The sequence below is a fragment of the Panthera tigris genome, chromosome B4, assembly GCF_018350195.1.
Source record: "Panthera tigris isolate Pti1 chromosome B4, P.tigris_Pti1_mat1.1, whole genome shotgun sequence".
NCBI classification, from domain to species: domain Eukaryota; kingdom Metazoa; phylum Chordata; class Mammalia; order Carnivora; family Felidae; genus Panthera; species Panthera tigris.
In genome coordinates this window covers 53,425,218-53,447,586 of record NC_056666.1, presented here as the reverse complement: position 1 = coordinate 53,447,586, position 22,369 = coordinate 53,425,218, and the positions used below count along the sequence as shown (strand labels likewise).

General features: G+C 34.1%; 1 protein-coding gene across 1 annotated transcript in view; it reads left to right on the top strand.

The window, feature by feature from the left end:
* The window catches only part of SLCO1A2 (solute carrier organic anion transporter family member 1A2), a 53,089-nt gene that overhangs the window by 21,658 nt on the left and 9,062 nt on the right, over positions 1 to 22,369 (top strand). Inside the window, exons 9-14 of the mRNA XM_015536192.2 lie at positions 358 to 522; positions 1,725 to 1,920; positions 8,008 to 8,173; positions 9,113 to 9,285; positions 15,171 to 15,235; positions 15,780 to 15,897. Of these exons, the coding sequence (XP_015391678.1) occupies positions 358 to 522; positions 1,725 to 1,920; positions 8,008 to 8,173; positions 9,113 to 9,285; positions 15,171 to 15,235; positions 15,780 to 15,897 (883 nt within the window). The remainder of the gene's footprint in view (positions 1 to 357; positions 523 to 1,724; positions 1,921 to 8,007; positions 8,174 to 9,112; positions 9,286 to 15,170; positions 15,236 to 15,779; positions 15,898 to 22,369) is intronic.

Here is a 22,369-nt window from a genome sequence, read left to right as displayed (position 1 = left end):
AGATGATCTCTAGAGAAGAGAGGATATTCAGAGAAGGAAAAAGAGAAGGAAAAAAAAGGAAATGGTGTGAATGCAGACAATATTTTCCCTAAGACACAATAGTAACTTAATGATGGCAAAACCGTTGTGTTCTGATCCCTACCCAGTCAACTGCATTATTGACTTGCAGAAGGTACCAAAAGGATATAGCTTTAGCTTTCAAGAGGTACAAACAAAACAAAACACACATTTAAAAAACAGTATGAGCATTATAAATAGAAAAATGTAATTTGGAAGGGAAGTTGATGTTTTAGAAAAAGTAAATCTTAAAATGCAAAGCCAAGCTAGTATAATACTGCTGTCATTCTTTCATTTCAGATTTTTTGCCATTCATGAAAAGTCTTTTATGCAACCCAGTTTACATGCTTTTCATACTAATAAGTATTATACAGTTCAATGCATTTGTTAATATGTTCACCTTCATGCCCAAATATCTGGAACAGCAACATGGAAAATCAGCTTCAGATGTAATCTTTCTAATTGGTATGTTTATTCTCCTCTGTATTAGTAGCCCACTTGTTTTTTTTTTTAAACCATGAAATGGTGAACAGTGTGATGATGTGTCTAGGAGACTCCTAAATTGAAATACATTGAGATGTTTCTGTCTCTGGTACATTTCCCCCTTCCATTCTTCCAGGAAATCAACAAAGGGAAGGAAGGAAAGAAGCCAGGAAATCCTGGCTTTTTTTTCTTCTGCTCTCTCTCCAATCAGAATGTAAGTTCAAAATATTTGTGGAATTCTTGGGGAATGTACCAATTAGAGAGAGTTTTTAGGTAGGCAAGCCATTAATATGCAAAGGAAACCAATGCTAATTCATCAGGAGTCTGTTTTACTTTTTTAACTCCAGTTTATGAATTCTGTCTCTCCTTAGTTCCCTGGCCCTCTGGTGGTGTCTTTGCAGCACAGGCATTCTTATTTTCCTGTGACCACATTAACTTCGGTGGTATTCCTCTACCTTGGGTTTCTCCTGAGATCTTTTGATTGATCTGAAAAGTGAATTTCTTAGACTACCTGGATCCACGTCACATAGAGTGCTTGTTAGAAGTTAAGATACCTGGCACCCACCTCAGACATACTAAATTAGACAATCTGGCGTGGGACTCTGGAATGGATTTTTAAACACTCTCCCAAGTAGATGTGATGTACTTCTGTGACAGACCCTGACATTAAGAATGCCATCAAGGGCTGTCTTTTTCTTGTTTTTTTTTTTTTTCTTTTCTTTTTTTAGGGAGAGGGACATGAAATGTAAATACACTTGACAATCACAGGCTCAGCAAAGTAACCTTCTAAGGTACCTTGAATGAAGTCAAATTCTTAACAACTAGAGTCGGTACAAACAATGCCAAAATCATATTAATCATAAACTACTGGTTAACTTTGAATTGCCACTCCTGCCTGAATCATTAGAAAAGAGATGTAGATCATGATCCCTGCATATAAGAAATTTACAACCTACTACAATAAATTAAATGAAGGACAGTGATAAGAGTCTTAATATACTTTGACATTGTGGAGCATTTAAAAATCTCTCTGTATGTAATATGTAAATAAGTGGAGATAATAATCAATCAGCTTTCTTCACTGTGAGTTGGACCTAGATGTTTTCTTATGTAAGACATATTAGATACCATATTTGTTCTTTTGCTAAATCACTTTGTAAACAACATTTTACTTACATTTATAGGTATTTATAACTTACCTCCAATATGCATTGGATATATAGCTGGTGGTTTAATTATGAAGAAATTCAAGATTACTGTCAAACAAGCTGCCCACATAGCATGTTGGTTATCTTTAACTGAATATCTTCTTCATTTTTTGTGTTTTCTCATGATCTGTGATAATTCTTCAGTTGCTGGCATAACCACCACTTATAAAGGGTATGTTGTTTTCTAATGAATGTCATACTTTTAGAACAGTTAATGACATATTTTATTCAATGATTACACAATGACCAGATCATTTGCTAATTGGAATTGATAGCAATAATCCATGGTCTTTCTCTTTCCTCCATCTGTCAATTATAAGCCTATCCCTCCAGGCTAATAGGGTTAGTTAGTTTATGAGTGCACATGTATGTGTGTGGGCTTGTTTTTGGATATCCTAGTAGACATTAAAGTGGATATCAAAGAAACTGCCAATAGTTTTAGGTTGCATTAGGGTATGTTGTTCATATATTTTATACTCTCATAAATGGGTAAAATTAAGAATTAACTATACAATCTTAATCACCTTTATATGTTTCCACGATGGGCTTAAATCCAGCATAACTGAATCCGAATACACGATATTTTAATTCATATGTAAATTCATACATTTGTGTAATTATGTCTCTATCATTGAATAGTTCTAGATTTATATTTGAGGGTAATCTGAATTTATAGGAAGGTTATGCATACTGATATCACCTCTTGTATTTTGAAAATACATATCCTAACAGGTGTGAGGTGATATCTCATTGTGGCTTTCATTTCCATTTCTCATAACTGGTGATATTAAGCATCTTTTCATTTACTTATTGGCCATTTGTATGTCTTCTTTCAAAAAATTTCTATTTAATTCCTCTGCCCATTTTAACACTTTATCTTATCCAAAAGACCAAGAAGCAATCTTCTGCCTATTTTAAAATCATATTGGTGTTTTTTGTTATTGTTGTTATTGAGTTTGATTAGTTTTTATATATTTTGGATATTAATCCCTATCAGATATATGATTTGTAAATATTTACTCGCATTCCATAGGCTGCCTTTTCACATTGTTCATGATTTCCTTACTGTCCAGAGCTTTTTAGTGTGATGTAGGTCCGCTTGTTTATTTTTGTTTTTGTTACTTGTACTTTTTGGTGTCCAATCCAAAAAATCACTGTCAAGGAGTTCCCCCACAATGTTTTATTCTAGGAATTTTATGGTTCTGGGTCTTAAATTTAAGTCTTTAATCCATTTGAGTGTATTTTTGTGTATATAAGTTAGGGATCTGCTTTAATTCTTTTGCATATGGCTGCCTAGTTTCCCAACATCATTTATGAAGTGAGTATCCTTTCCCCACAGTAAATTCTTAGCTTGTCTGTTGTAAATTAATTCACCACATATGCATGGTTTATTTCTGCATTCTTTATTCTGTTCCTTAATCTTTGTGACTCTTTTTTATGTTAATACCAAACTGTTTTTATTACTATTACTCTGTAAAATAGTTTGAAATCAGGAAGTGTGATATCTCTAGCTTTGCTCTTTCTCAAGATTGCTTTGGCTATTTTTTTGTGATTCCATACAAGTTTTAGAATCGTTTTCTATGTCTATGAAAATGCCACTGGAATCTGTATAGGGACTGCACTAAATCTGTAGAGTACTTTGGGTAGTATGAACATTTTAGCAATAATAATTCTTCCAATGCATGGCCATGGAATAAATATCTTTTTATTTATTTATGGCCTATTTTGTCTTTAACAGTGTCTTATAGTTTTCAATGTAGAGATTCTCACATCCTTGGTTAAATTTATTCCTTAAGTATTTTATTCTTTTCATTCAATTATTGGATTGTTTTCTTTTTTCTTTTAATAGTTTGTTGTTACTGTATAGAAACAGAACTGATTTTTGTATACCGATTTCCCATCCTTTAACTTTACTAAATTAATTTATTAGTTCTTGCCATATTTTGATGGAGTTCTTAGGGTTTTCTATATATATCATGTCACCTACAAATAGAGATAATTTCACTTCTTCATTTCTGATTTGAATGCTTTTTATTTCTTTATCTCACCTAATAGCTCTGACTAGAATTTCTTGAATAAAAGTGGACAGGATGGACATTCTTATGTTGTTCCTGATCTTAAAGGAAAGCTCCCAGCTTACCATCATTGAGTATGTTGTTAGCTATGGACTTGTCATAAATGGCCTTTGTTATGTTGTTAAATTTCTTCCATATGTAATTTGTTAAGAGTTTTTATCATGAACGGATGTTGAATTTTGTCAACAAAATAGATGCTTTCTCTGCATCTATTGAGATGATCATATGATTTTTATCCTTCAATTTGTTAATGTGATGTATCACATTGATTGGTTTATGTATGTAGAAACATTCTTGTATCCCTGGAATAAAACCCACTTGATCATGGCATATGATCTTTAGAATGTGTTGTTGAATTCATGTTACCAGTATTTTATTGATAATTTTTTGCATTTTATATTCATCAGGGATATTGTCCCATAGTTTTCTTGTAGTGGCTGCATCTGACTTTAGTATTAATATGATTCTGGCCTCATAAATGAGTTTGGGGATGTTTCTCCTCTTCAATTTTTGGAAGAATTTCAGAAGAATTGGTGTTAATTCTTTAGATGTTTGATAGAATTCACTAGTGAAACCATCTAATGCTGGGCTTTTCTTAGTTGGGAGGTTTGTGATTATGATTTAATCTCCTTGCCAGTAATTGATCTATTCAGATTTTCTATTTCTTCATGATTGATCTTGGTATGATATGTGTTCTAGAAATTTACTCATTTCTTCTAAGTTGTCCAATTTATTGTTGTATAATTAATAGTTTTGTCTTATGATCGTTCATATTTATGTGGTGTTGGTTGTAATATTTCATCCTTAATTTATAATTTTATTTATCTAGTTTTACTCTCTTTGTGTTTTTCTATTTCCTTGATATGTAAAGTTAGGTTGTTCATTTGAGGTCTTTTTTTTCTTCTTAATTTATGTGTTCATACTATAAACTTTCTTTTTAGAATTCCTTTTGTTGCATCCTAGAAATTTTGGTATGTTATGGTTCCATTTATTTGTGTCAGAATATTTTTTTATTCCCTTTTGATTTCTTCTATGATCCAGTGGTCATTTAGGAGTGTGTTGTTTAATTTCCATATATTTGTGAATTTTCCAGATTTCCTTCTTTTAATTGATTTCTAGTTTCCTATCATTGTGGTCAGAACAAATACTTGATATAATTTCTATTTTCTTGAATTTCTTGAAAATTGTTTTGTGGACTAACACATGATATATCCGAGAAAATGTTTGTGTGCTTTTTAAAAGAATGTGCATTCTGTTGCTATTGGATGGAATATGTTGGATTTGTGTATGTCTTGTAGGTGTCTATTGTATCGTTCAAATCTGCTATTTCCTTATCGATTCTCATCTAGGTGATCTATCCATTGTTGATAGTATGGTATCAAAGCCTCTATTATTGTATTGTTGTTTATTTCACCTTTTAGTTATGTTAATATTTGTTTTATATACTTGGGTACTGCAATATTGGGTACATAAGTATTTACAATTGTTATATCTTCTTGATGAATGAATTTCCTTTTCATTTGATAACTTTTCGTGGCAGTATGTCTTCACAACTTTAGCATAATCTTTTATGTATTACTATAGTTCTTTCCTTTGTATGAGGCTTACATTAAAGTATATTTATAGCATCCTATTTTATGTTAACAACTTGACTTTGATAGCATATGGAAAATATATTTGTATTTCTCCCCACTCACATTTTAGGTTAACATTAAAATTTACATCATTATTACATGGTGTATCTAATAATGTATTATTCTAATTATGGTTATTTTTTTTTTAACTTTAAAACTAGAGTTGTTAGTGAATTAATTATACACCATAATCATGATGTTAGAGAATTTGACTTTGACTATATATTTACCACTACCAGTGAGCTTTACACATTCACATGTTTCTATAATGTTAATTATCATCATTTTATTCCAGTTTAAAGAATGTCCCTTAGCATTTCTTGTAATTCAGGCCTAGTAGTGATGCACTCCCTCAACTTTTGTTTGGGAAAATTTTTATCTTTCCTTCATTTCTGAAGGACAGCTTTGCCAGGTATAGTATTCTTGATTGAGAGTTTTGTCTTTCTATATGTTGAATATATTATCCCACTCTTCTGACCTGCAAAGTTTCTGTTGAGAAATCTGCTTATAGTCTTATGCGAATGCACATGAAGTGACAAATAATTTTTCTCTTGCTGTGTTCAAAATTCTCTCTTCATCTCTGACTTTTGTTAGTTTAATTACTATGTGTTTTTGTGTACTTTAGTTTTGAATTCAAACTATTTGGGATTCTTGGCTGGGTTACACATTCAAATGAGGCTACCGGTGGGCGTTTTGATTGGGAAGGGCTTCTGACTGTGCTCTGCAGTTCAGTGGGACCACTGATAGATCTTTGCAATCACCTCTGGTTGGACAAGGTTGTAGGCTATATTCCCTGGCAGGATGATGCCACTGGTTGGACTTTACCACTGGTCAGAGCAATGGGCTGGGCTTGCAATTGCTCCTGGTCAGCTTGGGTCTCTGGCTGTGTTCTGTAATCAGAAAGGGCCACAGGTATGCCCTGAAGTTGGGTGGGCCATAGACTGGGCTTCATAATCAGGTAAGCTGCTGACTGTGCTCTGCTGTTGGACAAAGTTGCTGGCCAGAATCTCTAGAGGAGAGAGGCTTCTAGTTGTACCCCAGAATAGGGTGGTACTAGAAACTGCATCTTCTGGTTGGGCAGAATTGCTCTCCAGGTTCTCTCATCAGGTGAGGCTTTAAGTTTGTTCCATGATTTGACAAAGTCACTGGATAGGTTCCCTGCCTGATCAAGGCTTCAGGCTGTGTTCAGCAATTGGCTAAGGCCAAGGACTGGGCTCTGTTGCTGGGTGGTGCTGTAGTCTGGGCTCTGAGGCTTCCCAGGGTTACTGTTCAGGCTCCTTGGTTATGTGGGGCCAGAGGTTATGTTTAACAATGGGGCAGGGCTATTTGCTTAGCTTCCAGACTGAGCAGGCTGTAGGATGGACTCTATGACTCCCTAGGTTCTTTGGCCACGCTTTCTGGGTGGGTCGAACATGAGGCTATGCTCAGCAGTTAGGGAAGCCTGTGAATTTGCTTCCCTGCCCAGATGTGGCAGCTGAATGGGCTCCACAGCCAGTATAGTCTGTTGACTGTAAATAAAGCAGAACTGCCAACTGAGTTTCTTGGATAAAAGGAGCCATCATTCAGCTCTGTAGATCAGTAGAACTACTGGCTGGGATCTGTACTTGGGTAGTGCTGCAAGTAAGGATACTGCCTATCAAGAGCTGAGTGCTGGTTGTAATCGCTGTCCCCCTTCTCTATCTAATCCCTAATAAGTGAAGCCTGCAGATTCTTCTAGTCATCCTCATGAAGTGAGACCTGAATGAGCCTCCTGGGTAACATCCCACAATGCTGAAGGTACTTGATGTCCACCTTGGGCTCTCTTTTCCCACTGGAGAAATTGTAGACCCAAGGAGGTCTTCTCAGTGTGGTGTTGTGCTGACCTGGGGGATGCACAATTTTATCAGAGTCTAACTGTTCCTCTTACTCTTCCAATGTGGTCCTTCTAGGTCTTTGTGCTCCAGGAAGGTGCGTTAGCCTCATTCCCAGATTCTGGGATTTTCACAATGGTATCTTGTCTATAGATAGCTGCTAATTGGTCTTCTTATGAGGGAGATTCATCAAAAACAAACTGTGTTGCCATTTTGATAACCCCTGGACACTCTTCATACTAGAAGAATGTCTTTATTTACTCAGTTAGATTTCTGAAGCTAAATGTAATTAATATCTGCATTATAAACTGAATTTATAGATTTTGATCTTCAAGCTTGCTTTCATAACATATGATCTCTTGTTAAATGCTACCATATGGATCAGCCACAGGGATTAGGTCATCTTCATTTTTGAGTGCTAATAATACCTGGAAACATACCTTCCATATGGTGGACACTCAATTAATACTTGTTTATCAGCTATTTGTTTATCTGAAATAAATCATTGATAAAGTGGCTATGTGATCACCAAAGCAGGTATATTTTATGCCAGAGATATAGTATTGAGGCCACACATTGGTGGTTGGAAGATTTCTGTTTCTATTTTGGGAAGGAGAGGAAATATAATTTTGGATTAAGATGAAAAGAAGAAAAAGAAAATGATCTTTCAATAGCCATGAATTATTTTAAATTATTTCAGAATGCAACAAGATTTATATATGGAAAACGCCATTCTTGCTGACTGTAATAGGGATTGCAACTGTCCAACTAAAACATGGGATCCTGTGTGTGGAAACAATGGTGTTTCATATATGTCAGCTTGTCTTGCTGGTTGTGAGACATCCGTTGGAGCAGGAATAAACATGGTAACACATTCTGTTGGCTTTCTTTTTCCCACAAAACTTTGTTTTTATGTATTGCACTAGAACATTCCCACATGAACTGGGGCCACATTTGATAAAAGTAAAAGTAAAGTTTTTCTGTATGTTCACTTGATTTACCTTTTATTTCATAAATCTTATTTTAAACCTCTGACCACTGATCTTATTTTTAATCAAAAAAATTTTTGAGTATAGCAGACATCGATCACTGAAATTTAATTTCATAGCTGTTGGCAGTATTACTCAGGTAATTTGTTTTAAAAATACTCTGGATTGAAATATTTTTATCATGGAGATAAAGTTGGTGGTTTTGATATCAATTATTTACCTAATTGCTTTTTTCCCCTTTTTTCCCTGTATGTATGCTTGCATGTGCTTTCTGTGTTTTTCACATTCTGACAGCTCTTTTAAGAAAATGTAACTAGGTTTTGTTTTGTTTGCCTAAAAACATATTACAACATTTAAATGTTGGTTGGTTATAAATTAAATATAACTTTTAATTCCAATTAAAACCTGGAAACATAAAAACTTTAAAAGGACTTATTTTACTCTGTTTTTGAAATAAACTGTATTTTTGAAACAAAGTTTTATTAGTAAGTATCTAAATATTTTAACTGACTTCCAAAACAATTTTGTTTGTCATACTTCATTTTGTAACAAAAGAATATGTGTTTTTAAAAGGCTCGTCTTTAAGGTAGCTGAGTTACTGCAAATTTACTCTATTTATTTAGAAATAAATACCATTTTTCTAAAACCATCATTCAGTAGTTTGTTTTGCTATAGTCCTGAGAAGCACCACAAAGGAGATGAGAATAAAGAGAATAAATGGTCTCTGCCTTGATCCAGTTGCCTATGTACAAAATATTTGTGATTTGTGTTCAAAATTTTACTTTCTTTAAATAGGATAATATTATTTTCTGATAGGTATTCCAAAATTGTAGCTGCATTCAAACATCAGGAAATTCATCTGCAGTTCTTGGGCTGTGTGACAAAGGACATGACTGTTCCATGATGCTCCAGTACTTTTTAATCTTGTCAGCAATTGGCAGTTTCATTTATTCCTTATCTGCCATACCTGGATATATGGTTCTCCTAAGGTACAGAAAATATTTTCTTTATTTATATTCCTTTTGGATCCTTTATTAAAGAGCCTTTTTCTAAGAAATCCCCCTGGAGCCCACATTATCTAAGAATCCTGTGCTCATATATATCATTTATTAAGAGTTTAACACTAGGCATTGTCAGATTTTACAAAATTTTAAAAGTATAGGAATATAAATATTCATATTTTGCCATTTTCCTCCCTATCTTTCCTTCCTTATATTTTGCAGTTAAATTAGTGACCCTCTCATTGTTTCACACAAAAGGAGACACATTTATATTTTAGTGTAAACCATATGAAATGGTCATTTTGATGGGTAAAGAGTGGTTGCCTTGCAGTCATTTCAGATGGTTCAAAGTACTGGGCAGCAGAGTGCAAAGCTGTCAGAGCCTGTGTCACCAATTCCTATCTACAGGGACTTAAACAGGTCCCTTGATTTATTTGAGCTTCACTTAAAATAAACAATAGGCATAATAATAAATGCTTGAGTCTTTTACAAAGCTATTGTTAGATGCAAATGATGAAGGGCTTTGCAACACTAGGAAATTGTAGAGCTAAAATTCAGACTTAGGTGTGGCATACATGTGTTCTTGTTATTCCAAGATTCTTCATGTCTAGTAAACGATTGTAAACATCCCTAGTAAATAAAATTTGCATTTTCTCCCTTTTTTTCATCATATGTCATTGGAACTTAGAAGCAGAGTTAAGTTCATTGTGATTCTCAGTTCACAGCACATTATCCTCATAGGCTGGGATAAGTTTTCACTCTTTCTTGATTTTGCTTTTTTTCATTCTATTTTTCACCTCCTCTCACCATAGCCACCCATATTAATATGATAGCTACACGAACTTAAATATGTATTTTCTTTTGTAAAATACTAACATCTTTTTGTGAGTATGTGTTGCTATATTCACATGTGTGGTGTTGTGCTTTAAATCTTGCTTTGGTTCATAAGACTCACGAGTACATACATTCACCAAATACTGCTTAGTATGTATATGTATGAGTTCTCACACATTCCTCACTTGAGAGTACCTGCCTTCTTACAGCCTCACTAACACTTGACATTATCTAACATTCTGACTTAGACTAGTCCAATGACTGTAAAATGGTAGTTCACTGATGTTTCAATATGTGATTTCCTGATCCAGTGTGTTTAGGCATCTTCAAAATTTATTTTTTAGCTATTTAGGCTTCTGATTCAAGATGCTTATTGATTTTCTTTGCTGATTTTCTATTATATGTCATATATTTTTCTTGGTGATTTTGCTGATTATTGTCTAAATTATAAATGTTAATGTAATATTGCTTACATGATACAATTATCTCCTAGTCTCTCATCTTTCTTTTAATTTCTCCATACTCTCTTTTATGAAATTAAATCCTAAATATTGTTGTACTGAAATCTTACAATTTTCTTCCCTTAGGGTTTGTGTGTTGGGGAGTCACATTTTAAAAATGTTTTTATGTTCCTAATCTATACAAATATTCACCTAAATTTTATCCTAATAGCTTTATAACTTTACCTTTTACATATGGTATTGTGTTGTTTTTTTTTAACATTTATTTATTTTTGAGAGACAGAGACAGAGCACAAGCAGGGAGGGGCAGAGAGAGAGGGGGAGAGAGAGAATCCTAAGCAGGCTCCGTGCTGTCAGCACAGAGCTCAACATGGCACTTGAATTCACGAATCGTGAAATCATTGCCTGAGCCGAGGTCAAGAGTTGGACTCTTAACCAACTGAGCCACCCAGGTGCCCCTGTCTCTTCACTTCTAAACCTTACACATCTTAGGCTTTTAAATTTTTCTTAAAGCATCAACGTGGACCTCCAAAGCTATGTGAAATGATAGTGATGATAACGAGTATTCTTGTACTTTTCTAATCTTAATGGAAAACATACACATTTTTCCTTGATGATATTTGCTGTAGATTTTTCAGTATACAGTTTTCATGTAGTTTCTAAGTTTTTAATAATGAAATAGGTATTAAATGTTATTAGATGTATTTTTCTGCATCTATGATTCTATAATTTTTCTACTCAGTATTTTTGGTGTAGTAAAATAAAATGGTAGATATTTTCATGTTGAACTGTTTGCATGGATGAAAAAAACCATACTTAATTATATTTTTATATATGATTTGGTTTGTTTAAATAATACTTTATTTAAAACTCTTACTTCTATGTTGATAAATAAAATAGACATATTTTCTTTTTTTTCTTTTTTTTCTTTTTATTCTTTTTTTGTTTTGGAATCATCATAGGCCCCACAAAATGAATTAATAAATTTTCTATTTTTTAATTTCTGTCACTACTTACACTAAATATTTGTTGAAAGCTATATGAATCCATCTGTGAAAGTATTTATACTTTGGGATTGTTGGGACAGTGATGCTATTTATTATTTTCATTTATTTAATATTAGTGCCTATTCATATTTTCAATTTCTACTTAAACCTGTTGTATGTAGGTGTTTACAATATTCCTTATCTGATATTCTCTGATGTATCTGAAAGGATTTCCCTTTTCTTCTTACGTATTTTTTTATTTGCCTCCTCTTTACTTTTTCTTGATCATGGTTGTCAGAGGCTTGTCTATTTTATTTTTCTCTTTTTAAAGAATGAGTTTTGGTTTTGTTAATCTTTATTTCATGTAATCCTGCTCTTCTTGATTTTTTTTTCTTTTAGGCTTGCTCTGTTTTTCTTTATCCAACTGTTTGAGTTTAATACTTAGATCATTTGTTCATTCTGACTACTGTACATAAATCTATACATTTCTTTCCAAATATTGATTTAGCAATGCCTCAACTAGTATTTTCTGTGGAGTTTATTTCTATTTCATAGTGATTTGCCCCACCAGATCAAAGATTATTTATTAATGTGTTATGTAATTTCCATATCTTTAAGAACTTTCTATAGGTATAATTTATTATTATTGTTCTATTTTTATGTTCAGACAACTTAATCTGAAAGATTACAGGTTGGGGAGATGGAATATCAAGGTTTTATTTGGGGCCTAGTGCATTTTTTTTTAGTATTTCATGTCTTTTTGAAAAGAATGTGTAACTGAATTTTGGGTATATAGTTCCATATCTCTTGCATTGAAGTAAAGCATTGTGTTATCTAAATTTTGCAAATGTATTCTTGTTTTTGTCTGCATTAATTCATCAGTTTTTCAGAGATGTTCAAATCTATAAATATTGCTGGTGTATTTCTCCCTATAAATCTCTCAGTTTTTTAATTCATATATTTGGAGGCTATATTATATGATGAAAATGTGTCTTTGATCATTATATTTCTATTGTTAGCATCACTTAATTTTCTTTATCTTTTAGTTATTTCTTTTAGGGAATTGTATTTTGTTTTTCATTAAAATGGAAGTTCTAGCTTTCTTTTGGTTCGTTGTTACCTGTTATATCTTTTCCCTTTCCTTTATTTTCAATCTTCAGTCTTTCATTTTGCTTCATAGGCAATTTGCTAGGTATCATTTTATAATCTGAGATAGGTACATGTAGCTCATTTATATTTATTTATTTTTAAAAGTTTATTTATTTTGAGAGAGAGAGAGAGAAAGAGAGAGAGAGAGTGAGAGTATAAGCGGGAGAGAGAGGGAGAGACAGAGAATCCCAAGCAGGCTCTGCATTGACAGCACAGATCCCAATGCAGGGCTCAAACTTATGAACTGTGAAATCAAGGCATGAGCCAAAAGCAAGAGTTGGACACAACTACTCAGCAACCCAGGCACCCCTCACTTAGATTTCTTGTAATTATTGTGGTAAGATTCTTTTTGCTATTTTATTTAATATACTCTATTTATTTGACTTTCTTTTTACTTCTTTTTTTTTCTTTTTTTTTTTCTTTTTTTTTTTTTTTTTTTTTTTTTGCTTTCCATTGTACAGTGGTACCCCTTTATCTGCAAGGGACATATTTTAAGATCCCTAGCAGATGCCTGAAGCCATGGATAGTAACAAACCCTAAATATTTGATATTTTTTCCTAAAGATACATAACTGTGATAAAGTCTAATTTATAAATTAGGCACAGTAGAGATTAAGAACAATAACTAATAATAAAATAGGACAATTATAACAATATACTACAATGAAAGTTAAGTGCATCTGGTCTCTATCAACATATCACATTGTGCTGTACTCACCCTTTTTCTCCTTGAGATGATGTGAGATGATAAAATGACTACATGATGAGATGAAATGAGGTGAATGATGGAGCTCTTGTGATATACAGACTGTAGCATTCAGCTGCTATTGATCTGATATGTCAGAAGGAGAAATATTTGCTTCCACACCACAGTTCAATGTGGGTAACTGAAACTGTGGAAAGTGAAACCATAGATAAGAGGAAAGTACGGTATATATTGGATTTTCTTCTGCTACTTTGATTATTGAAATGGTCAGACTGATTATTGATATTCTTAATTATACTTATATTTTGCTCATCAATTTTAAAACTTTTCAGTTAATATCTACTTCCTAATAAAACAAGTACTTAATCATGCTCTCTTCATGTCCCTCCTCTCTTCCCCCACCTCCTTCCAGGGTCATATTGTAGAATTTAATACCTGGATTTTTGTTAATATGCTTGTGTTGTCTCTATTTTTGCGGGATCTCCCTGGATTTCCTACCATGATGGCAAAGGGATGCAACATCATTGCTATTCTGCCAATTTAAAGAAAAATTTGAATTTCTCTCAGCATTTTCCCATGATGTGCATGCTAACTTTTCTGATTCCTGGATTCTAGAAATTGTTATTATCAATGCCAATCAATGATAGAGTTTGTAGAATAGTTTAAACTGTTTCAACAGTTTAAATAATAACAGTTTAAATTAGTATTTCACATTTCTGTGAGATCATTCAGTAGTATATTAGATATAGAGAGGAAAGAAAAATTCTTCAGTAAAACTTAAATGCCTTATTTTCTGTATTAAATGGAAATCATGGGACCTAGAGGGTCATGCTGAGTCTCTTGGCTTCTCTTCCTTCTGAGTAAAATCATTGATGTTGTCTAAATAACCTATGTGTCAGGTAGATAATGTCTAGATCAATCTATAAGGTTTCTGAAAATTCAGTAAAACATTTATGTTAAGAAAATGCCAATAAGATGACATTTTTGCTAAAAATGTATGCTTTTGTGAAGAAAGCTACTTTTATTTTCTCAGCTTTGAGTTAGTCAGGGAAGAAAAGGGAATACAGTAGAACTCTCAACGTGAATTCTTTGAGGAGCTAGCCATGGTGATGCTGGAGTGAGTGGGACACATGAAAGTCCATTGTAGAATTATAGTCTCTATTTCTGCATATAGGAATTTCAGGCAACAGTGCAAAAGAGTGGGGATTTTGGAGAGAATGGAGAGATCTTTGTGACTCTTGAAATGATACCAAATCACTTAAAATATGTTTGCCTTGGATTTCTTCATCACATTCCTTTGAAAATTTCTATCCTTGTTTTCTTTCTGCCTTTCATTTATTTATATAATTCTTGGCTTTTCTGTATTTTGTTAACACAAATAATTTAAATACAGCTAGGGTTGCATTATTCTTGTTTTAGGCTGAAGGTTTAATCAAGAACTACTGCTTCAATAAATGGATACTGGGGTAGAAACTGATATGAAATATTTTCTTCTTTGATAATTTTCTGATAATAATGAGCAAAAAAATGATAGGTAAAATGCCAAGAATCAAAAGTAGGGCTCGTGTGTAGACTACAAACTGGATAATCAGGCCTTGGATAACCAAGATCTGAGCATGCAAAAAAAATGTTCTAGTGCCCAGTGTGTTACCAGCATTTACAAACAATTTTTTAAAGAAACTACAACAGCGTTTAAATCTCTATTTTCATTTTATTTATGAATTTACTTATTTTTTAGGTGTATCAAGCCTGAAGAGAAGTCTCTTGGTGTGGGGTTACATACATTTTGCACAAGAGTATTTGGTAAAAATTGTTATTTTTTTCCAGCATCATATCAGGCCACTATTAACTACCAAAAAAATGAAATCATTCTCTCCAAGTCTAGCAAATATCCCTTCTGTTTGCAGCACTTAGTAATTTGTATGAGAATAAGGTACAAGAAGAAATGGAGAATTTCCCCTTTTTCTTGAAAAAGACCTATCTGAACTTAATTTTGCTTTTCAGCTGTTAGAAGATTTGAAAAGCAAATGAACGAAAAATACTTTGTTAAGGTAAAATGTATACATGATTGGTACAAAAAATTGCAGAAAAAATATAAAGAGTCATTAATTCAATGATTTTCAATATCAGTGATTTTTATGTTGCATTTATCCATCACATTACTTATCCTTTATAACTTAGAAATGTTATAGTAAAAGTAACAACTTCTGATATGTAAAAATAAAATCAAAGCATTCTATTCATACTTTATTATACAAATAGAGAAAACGGAAATGTTTACAAACAAAATAATGTACCTTAATTCTTACCTTGTTGATGTTTTTTTTTCTCCCCTCTTTAACTGTAGCTGGAATTCCTGCACCTATTTATTTTGGAGCTTTAGTGGATTCCACATGTTTACACTGGGGAACTTTGAAATGTGGTGAGTCAGGAGCATGCAGGATATATGATTCAGCCAATTTCAGGTAAATATAATAATCTTTTTTTTTTAAAGAATTGCTTTCTAAGCACAGACTGTACATAAAATGACAACATTCATGTATAACACTTTCTTTTTCAGTTACTAGACTACTTTTGGCTATGCTTCCAGAACATATGCTAATACTACATCTCTATTCCTTATTTATATACCAGAATTTTATTTCCTCAATATTTTCAAACTACTTGGTAAATATAAGCATGGATAACTCCCTTAACCTAGCCTTTCAAAATAATCTTTGTTAAATTGTTTGCAATCAACGCATTATTGAAGGTAATAGCTATACATAAACTACCTTTAAAAATTATATTACTCTTTAAAGTATCCTCATTGCATCCTACATCATTTCAGCATCTTACTAGCCTGAATCTTTACTTCTTTTTACATCTACCTCTACTTTTTGAAATATTTTTCCTTCTTCGTTAAATTTTGCTGACACAAAATTCTTCTTGTCTCATAAAGTCTTATTCTTTTGTTAGTATAAATCTGATTTTAAACAAAACTCAACATAATGTGTTTTTGAACAAAATACTTCCATTTGCTCTATTTCCATGTTCTTTTTTATCTGGAGACCTGAATTTTGTTTAGATCTGTATCAATTTCTCTTGATCGTACAAAATTGAAAGTACAAAAATTCATTTACTAAAAAACAATTTAGCATTGTTTAAAACATTCTAAGGTCTTATTTTGATTAGTAAAAGGATATATGGCAAGTACTATGAAGAGATCAGACAGCATGAGATTCATGTTTTCATCAGTTCTCTGTTCCCCAAAAGCTCTTCAGAGGTAATGTGAAGGTGGGCCCGCGTACATACCTTCACAGTTGAGAAACACTGAGGATCACTGATATAGATTGGCCTCATCCTGCTACCAAGATTCCTGTTGATAGTAGCCTTAATTAAATGCTATTTTAGACAAGATGATTTTATTTGTTAGCATCCTCTATCAGTCAGATTAATTAGAGTGGCTGATAAAGTGTACTCGTGAGAAAATTTACCAGATGGTGTAGAGTAGAAACAGGAGGTGGATATTGTTGGTAAACAGTTCTCCATGGGTCTCTTACATTTCTGCATATCTTATTAGCAGAGGATTTTGTTTTGGACTATCTTTTCAAGGATGTTTGAATAGTAAATGATCTTGGAGTATGTAGATGATGTTTTCCTATGGAGCAGAGTTTGCTGTCTAGGATGATAAAAGTAATAACTCTCTCTAAGGCTGGCAGATTTTCTTCCAACCCATTTAAAAGAATGGGATTTCCTAAGTTCAGGCTTTCTTAGCTGTGAACCAAACCCATTGTATGCACAAAATTCACATAGGTTTCCCATGGTGTGATTTCTTTGGGACTTGAAGGTTAAGGAAAACCAACCTGAACATGAAGCTTGTGATGATTGTTGTACTGTGAGTAAAAATGTCCTTTGTCTCTGGCCTGGAAGTCTCGTATCTCCAGCCAGCATCCATGCAACTATGTCAGGCTAAACTGTCAGTTTAAAATCCAGGGAAAATCTAGTACTCTTTTACAGTTCGAAGAATAGAAATACTAACTAACTAACTTTAAGTTATGCCAAAAATGTAAAGATATAAGGATGGCCACTTACATTTATTCCAAGCTAGTAGAAAGGAATAAAAGGATTAAGGAAAATTCAAGGAAAGTAAGAAATAGGGAAATAAAAGCACACAAAATAAGTTGAAAAAATAAGCCTAAATACATCAGGTTTCATAATAAATGTGAACCAACTGAACTTGCTTAAAAGATACTTTCATGTGAGTTTCAGTGTTTTCAAAATTCCAGCTATATGTTGCTTACAAGACATAGCTTAAAATATATATGTGAAGAAAGATTGAAGATAAAGGTCAGGAAAAAAAACACCAGGCAGATATTAAATCAAGCTTTTGTGATTATATTAATGACTGTAAGACAAAATAGAATTTAAGGTGAAAAGGATTAACAGTTAAATAAGGATATTACTTAGTAATAAAAAAACACTTTATCAATAATATGTAACAGTCATCAACCCATATATATTTATCGACCTAATCTCAAATATATAAAACAAAAAATTTACAAAATTACAAGAAGAAATCTACAGAGTAGAAAATTTCAACACACTTTTCCAAAAGGAAATATAAAATATAGGCAAAAAGTTACTAAGGATACAGAAAAATTTGAATCGCCAAATTGTACAAGAGTTATCTAATAGATATACAGCAATTTAAAAAACCCCAACCAATAGAATATATATTTTTCTCAAGCCTATAAAAAACATTACAACTAAGTCTAATGTCACAAAGTTTAAAAAAAAGTTTGATACCTTACAACCATTGTTTTCTGTCCATAATGCAATGCAATTAGAAATCTATGATAAAATGTTCCCAAAACCTCACATTTGAAATTACTTACAGGTCAAAGCATAAATTATAATAAAAATAATGAAATAACTAAAACTCTACATCAGTGAAAGCACTGCAGAGGAAAATTTGTGGGACAAAGCTAAAACAATACTCAAAGGTATATTTAGAACTTTATATGTATATATACATATTTTTTAAAGACTAAAAATTAATGAACTAATTATTTATAAAAAGGACAACAATGTAATTTCAAATAAGGTAGAAAAGCCTGATAAGTAGCTCAATAAGTTATGTATTGATATATTTCTTATTTCAAATAAGAACAATAGATATAATTTTAAATTTGAAAGGGATATATCCGGGTTCAAAGATAATACATGGGGCGCCTGGGTGGCTCAGTTGGTTAAGCGTCTGACTTCAGCTCAGGTCGTGATCTCACGGTTTGTGGGTTCGAGCCCCACGTCAGGCTCTGTGCTGACTGCTCAGAGCCTGCAGCCTGCTTCAGATTCTGTCTCTGGCTCTCTCTGCCCCTCCCCCATTTGTACTCTCTCTGTCTCTAAAATAAAAATTAAAAAAAAAAAAAAGATAATATAAACATCATTCTGGACATCCAGTTTTCCTGAAGTAGAAATTGAACAGCAACATAAAGGAATAAATAAAAGCTGAATACAAAGGCTAATGCAAAGCCTCTAAGCCTAGAAACAGGAAGTGGTTTCTGGGTGATCAGTTTCCAAAGAAAAAATAAAGTACTTCCAAGGAGTCAAGAGATTAGATCCAGATTCAGTGCTTAATCCATGAGGTGGTGTTGAACACCCATGAACTGGGTTGAGTAGTGTCCCTCAAAATTTCATGTCCACTCATAACCTCAGTATATGACTTTATTTGGAAATAAGTTGTTTGTAAATAAGTCTTTAAATTAGTGAAATTAAGATGAGGTCCTTCTGGATTAGAGTGGGCCCTAAATCAAATCACCAGTGTCCTTATAAGAAGAGGAAAAGAGGCATAGAGACACGTATATACAGGACGAATCCTGTGTGAAGGCAGAGGTAGAGATTGCAGTGTTGCATCTACAAAACAAGGAATGCTATGGATTGCTGCCAGTAGATAGGAAGAGTCAAGGAAGGATTCTTTCCTGGAGTCTACTGAGGAAGCACACTTTGGCTTTAAATTTCTAGCCTCCAGAACTGTGAGAGAATAAATTTACTTTGTTTTAAGCCATCAAGTTTGTGGTGCTTTGTTACAGAGGTCCTAGGAAACAAATACAAACCTCTTTGTAAAAGAGGTTTTAAAAGAATCTCTTTAACACATCATTGTTGTGTTACTAAGGAGGAACTAAGACATAGATATATCCAAGAACCAGACCAAACAATCTGTTCTCCTTGTGATTAATCCCAGTATCACTATAAAAAAATCACCCTTATAAAAACTCAGTCTGGCCTCAGGAACAAAGGGAAAGCTATTAGATTTAGAAGAATAAATACAGAGAAAGAGCAAACAGAACAAATTTGGGAGAATAAATACACAGGAAGAAAACCAGAACAGGCAACAAAAACAACAACAAAACATTCAAAATTGTTTAGTTTTGCAAGCTAAAACTTAAAAACACATGAACAAGAGGAGCCAAGATGGCAGAAGAGCGTGGAAGTTTTTTGAGTGTCTTGCATCCATGAAATACAGCCAAACACTAAACCATCCTGCACACCTAGAAAACTGATCTGAGGATTAACACACAATCTGCACAACCTGAACCACAGAATTCAGCAGGTATGTGACATGGAGTGGTGAACTTGGGAAGACAGAAGCCACAGAGGGCAGGAAGCTGCTTTTGCATGTGGAGAGAAGACAGAGACGGGGAAAATATGGGAAAAGCACCCCTCCCCAAAAGCAGCTGGGGGAAAAGAGGAAAATTGGAAACAGCCACAGGGACTGAAGTAAAAAGAAATGAGTAAGGAGAGGGTTTAAATTCCATTAAGACTGTAAACAGGAGGAGCACAGAGTCTAAACTCTGCAGCTTGATACCTGACGGTGCTCTGGTGGAAAGAGCAAATCCCAAGGAGCAGAGTGGGGTCCAGGAGGTTCTCAGGCCACACGGGGAGAAGCAGTTCCACTGCTGGAAGGACATTTGGTAGAGGCTGTGAGACCACCTGGGCCCAGCAGGCCCCAGAAGGCGGCCACATTCGCTGGTGTTGGAACAAGGTCATTAAGGGTGAAGCCTGGTGCCAGATGTGTGTTGTGATTTTCCATAATCCCTAAAATGCTGCTGCTACACTGTCTTGTGAACTTTTTCTGGGGTGGGCTGGCATCTGGCCACAGTCTCAGGGCACCAGCAGCAGCAGGGTCCAGCAAGCATTCCTGGGTGCAGCCAACATTTGGCCATTGCTCGGTGAGACCCTCCCGCAGAGGGGCTGAATGGGTCAAAGCTGCACAGAAGTAAGGGGCCTGGGAAAACAGTCGCATCTGAGATAAAACTCAGGAGAGAGGTACTGCCTGGGGCTTGGTCAAAGACAGTGAAAAAGCAAGAAATGGACAAAAGCTGAAGACAGAGGACGGATGAATGATTGCTGGTTGCAGAAAACAGAGTTCCAATACTAGAGACTGGGTAGCTGGGTGACACCATTTTCATCGCTTCCACGTATGTGCATACGCACCTGCAAGCACCACAACAATCGACCCCAGTAGGCTAACAGCGCCATCTAGTGGAGAATGGAGCCAGTACACTAAGCCCTGCCCAACCGGGCCAACCTCTGTCTTTAAGAACGCAAGCCTCACTGCCTACTTAGTTTATGAACTATAAAATGCTTCATAGTTTGACTTCTAGCGGAAAATGAAGTAATTTCAGTCGTATTTCAGTCTGTTAGTCAAACTATTCAATTTTCTTTCTTTTTTCTCTTTTTCGTTTCTTTTTTCTTGAATACAGAAAGAGAAAAAAATCATTTTTATTTTCAATTTTTATTAAAAATATTTTTCTTTAAGTTTTTTCTACTATTTTTTTTTAATTTTTTCTTCAACGTTTTTTATTTATTTTTGGCACAGAGAGAGACAGAGCATGAACGGGGGAGGGGCAGAGAGAGAGGGAGACACAGAATCGGAAACAGGCTCCAGGCTCTGAGCCATCAGCCCAGAGCCTGACGCGGGGCTCGAACTCACGGACTGCGAGATCGTGACCTGGCTGAAGTCGGACGCTTAGCCGACTGCGCCACCCAGGCGCCCCTCTACTATATTTTTTACTTTAATTTTTTTTCAAATTCTATTTTACTTCGATCATTTCATTTTAGTCTACTTCAGCATATTCATTTTTTCAAATTTTCAAATGATTTCTTTTTTTCTCCCCTTTTTTCTCTAATCTATCAAGCTACTTTCAACACCAAGACCAAAACACACTTAGGATCTAGCATCATTTATTCAATTTGTATGTATGTGTGTGTGTGTGTGTGTGTGTTGTTTGTTTTTAATGTCTTAATTTTAATACTTTTTTAATTTTAATTTTTTCTACTTCATTAATTCCTTTTCTCCCTTCAAAATGACTAAATGAAGGAATTCACCCCAAAAGAAAGAGCAGGAAGAAATGACAGCCAGGGACTTAACCGGCACAGATACAAGCAAGATGTCTGAACCAGAATTTAGAATCACGATAATAAGAAGACTAGCTGGAGTGGAAAATAGATTAGAATCCCTTTCTGCAGAGATAAAAGAAGTAAGCTAGTCAGGATGAAATAAAAAATACTATAACTGAGCTGCAATCTCAAATGGATGCTGTGGCGGCAAGGATGGATGAGGGAGAACAGAGAATCAGCGATACAGGACAAACTTATGGAGAAAAATGAAGCAGAAAAAAAAAGAGGGAGATTAAGACAAAAGAGCACGATTTAAGAATTAGAGAAATCAGTGACTCATTAAGAAGGAAGAACATCAGAATCATAGTGGTCCCAGAGATGAAGAGAGAGAAAAAGGGGTAGAAAGGTTATGTGAGCAAATCATAGTGGAAAACTTTCCTACCCTGGGGAAAGACAGAGACATCAAAATCCAGGAAGCACAGAGGACTCCCATTAGATTCAACAAAAACTAACCATCAACAAGGCATATCATAGTCAAATTCACAAAATACACAG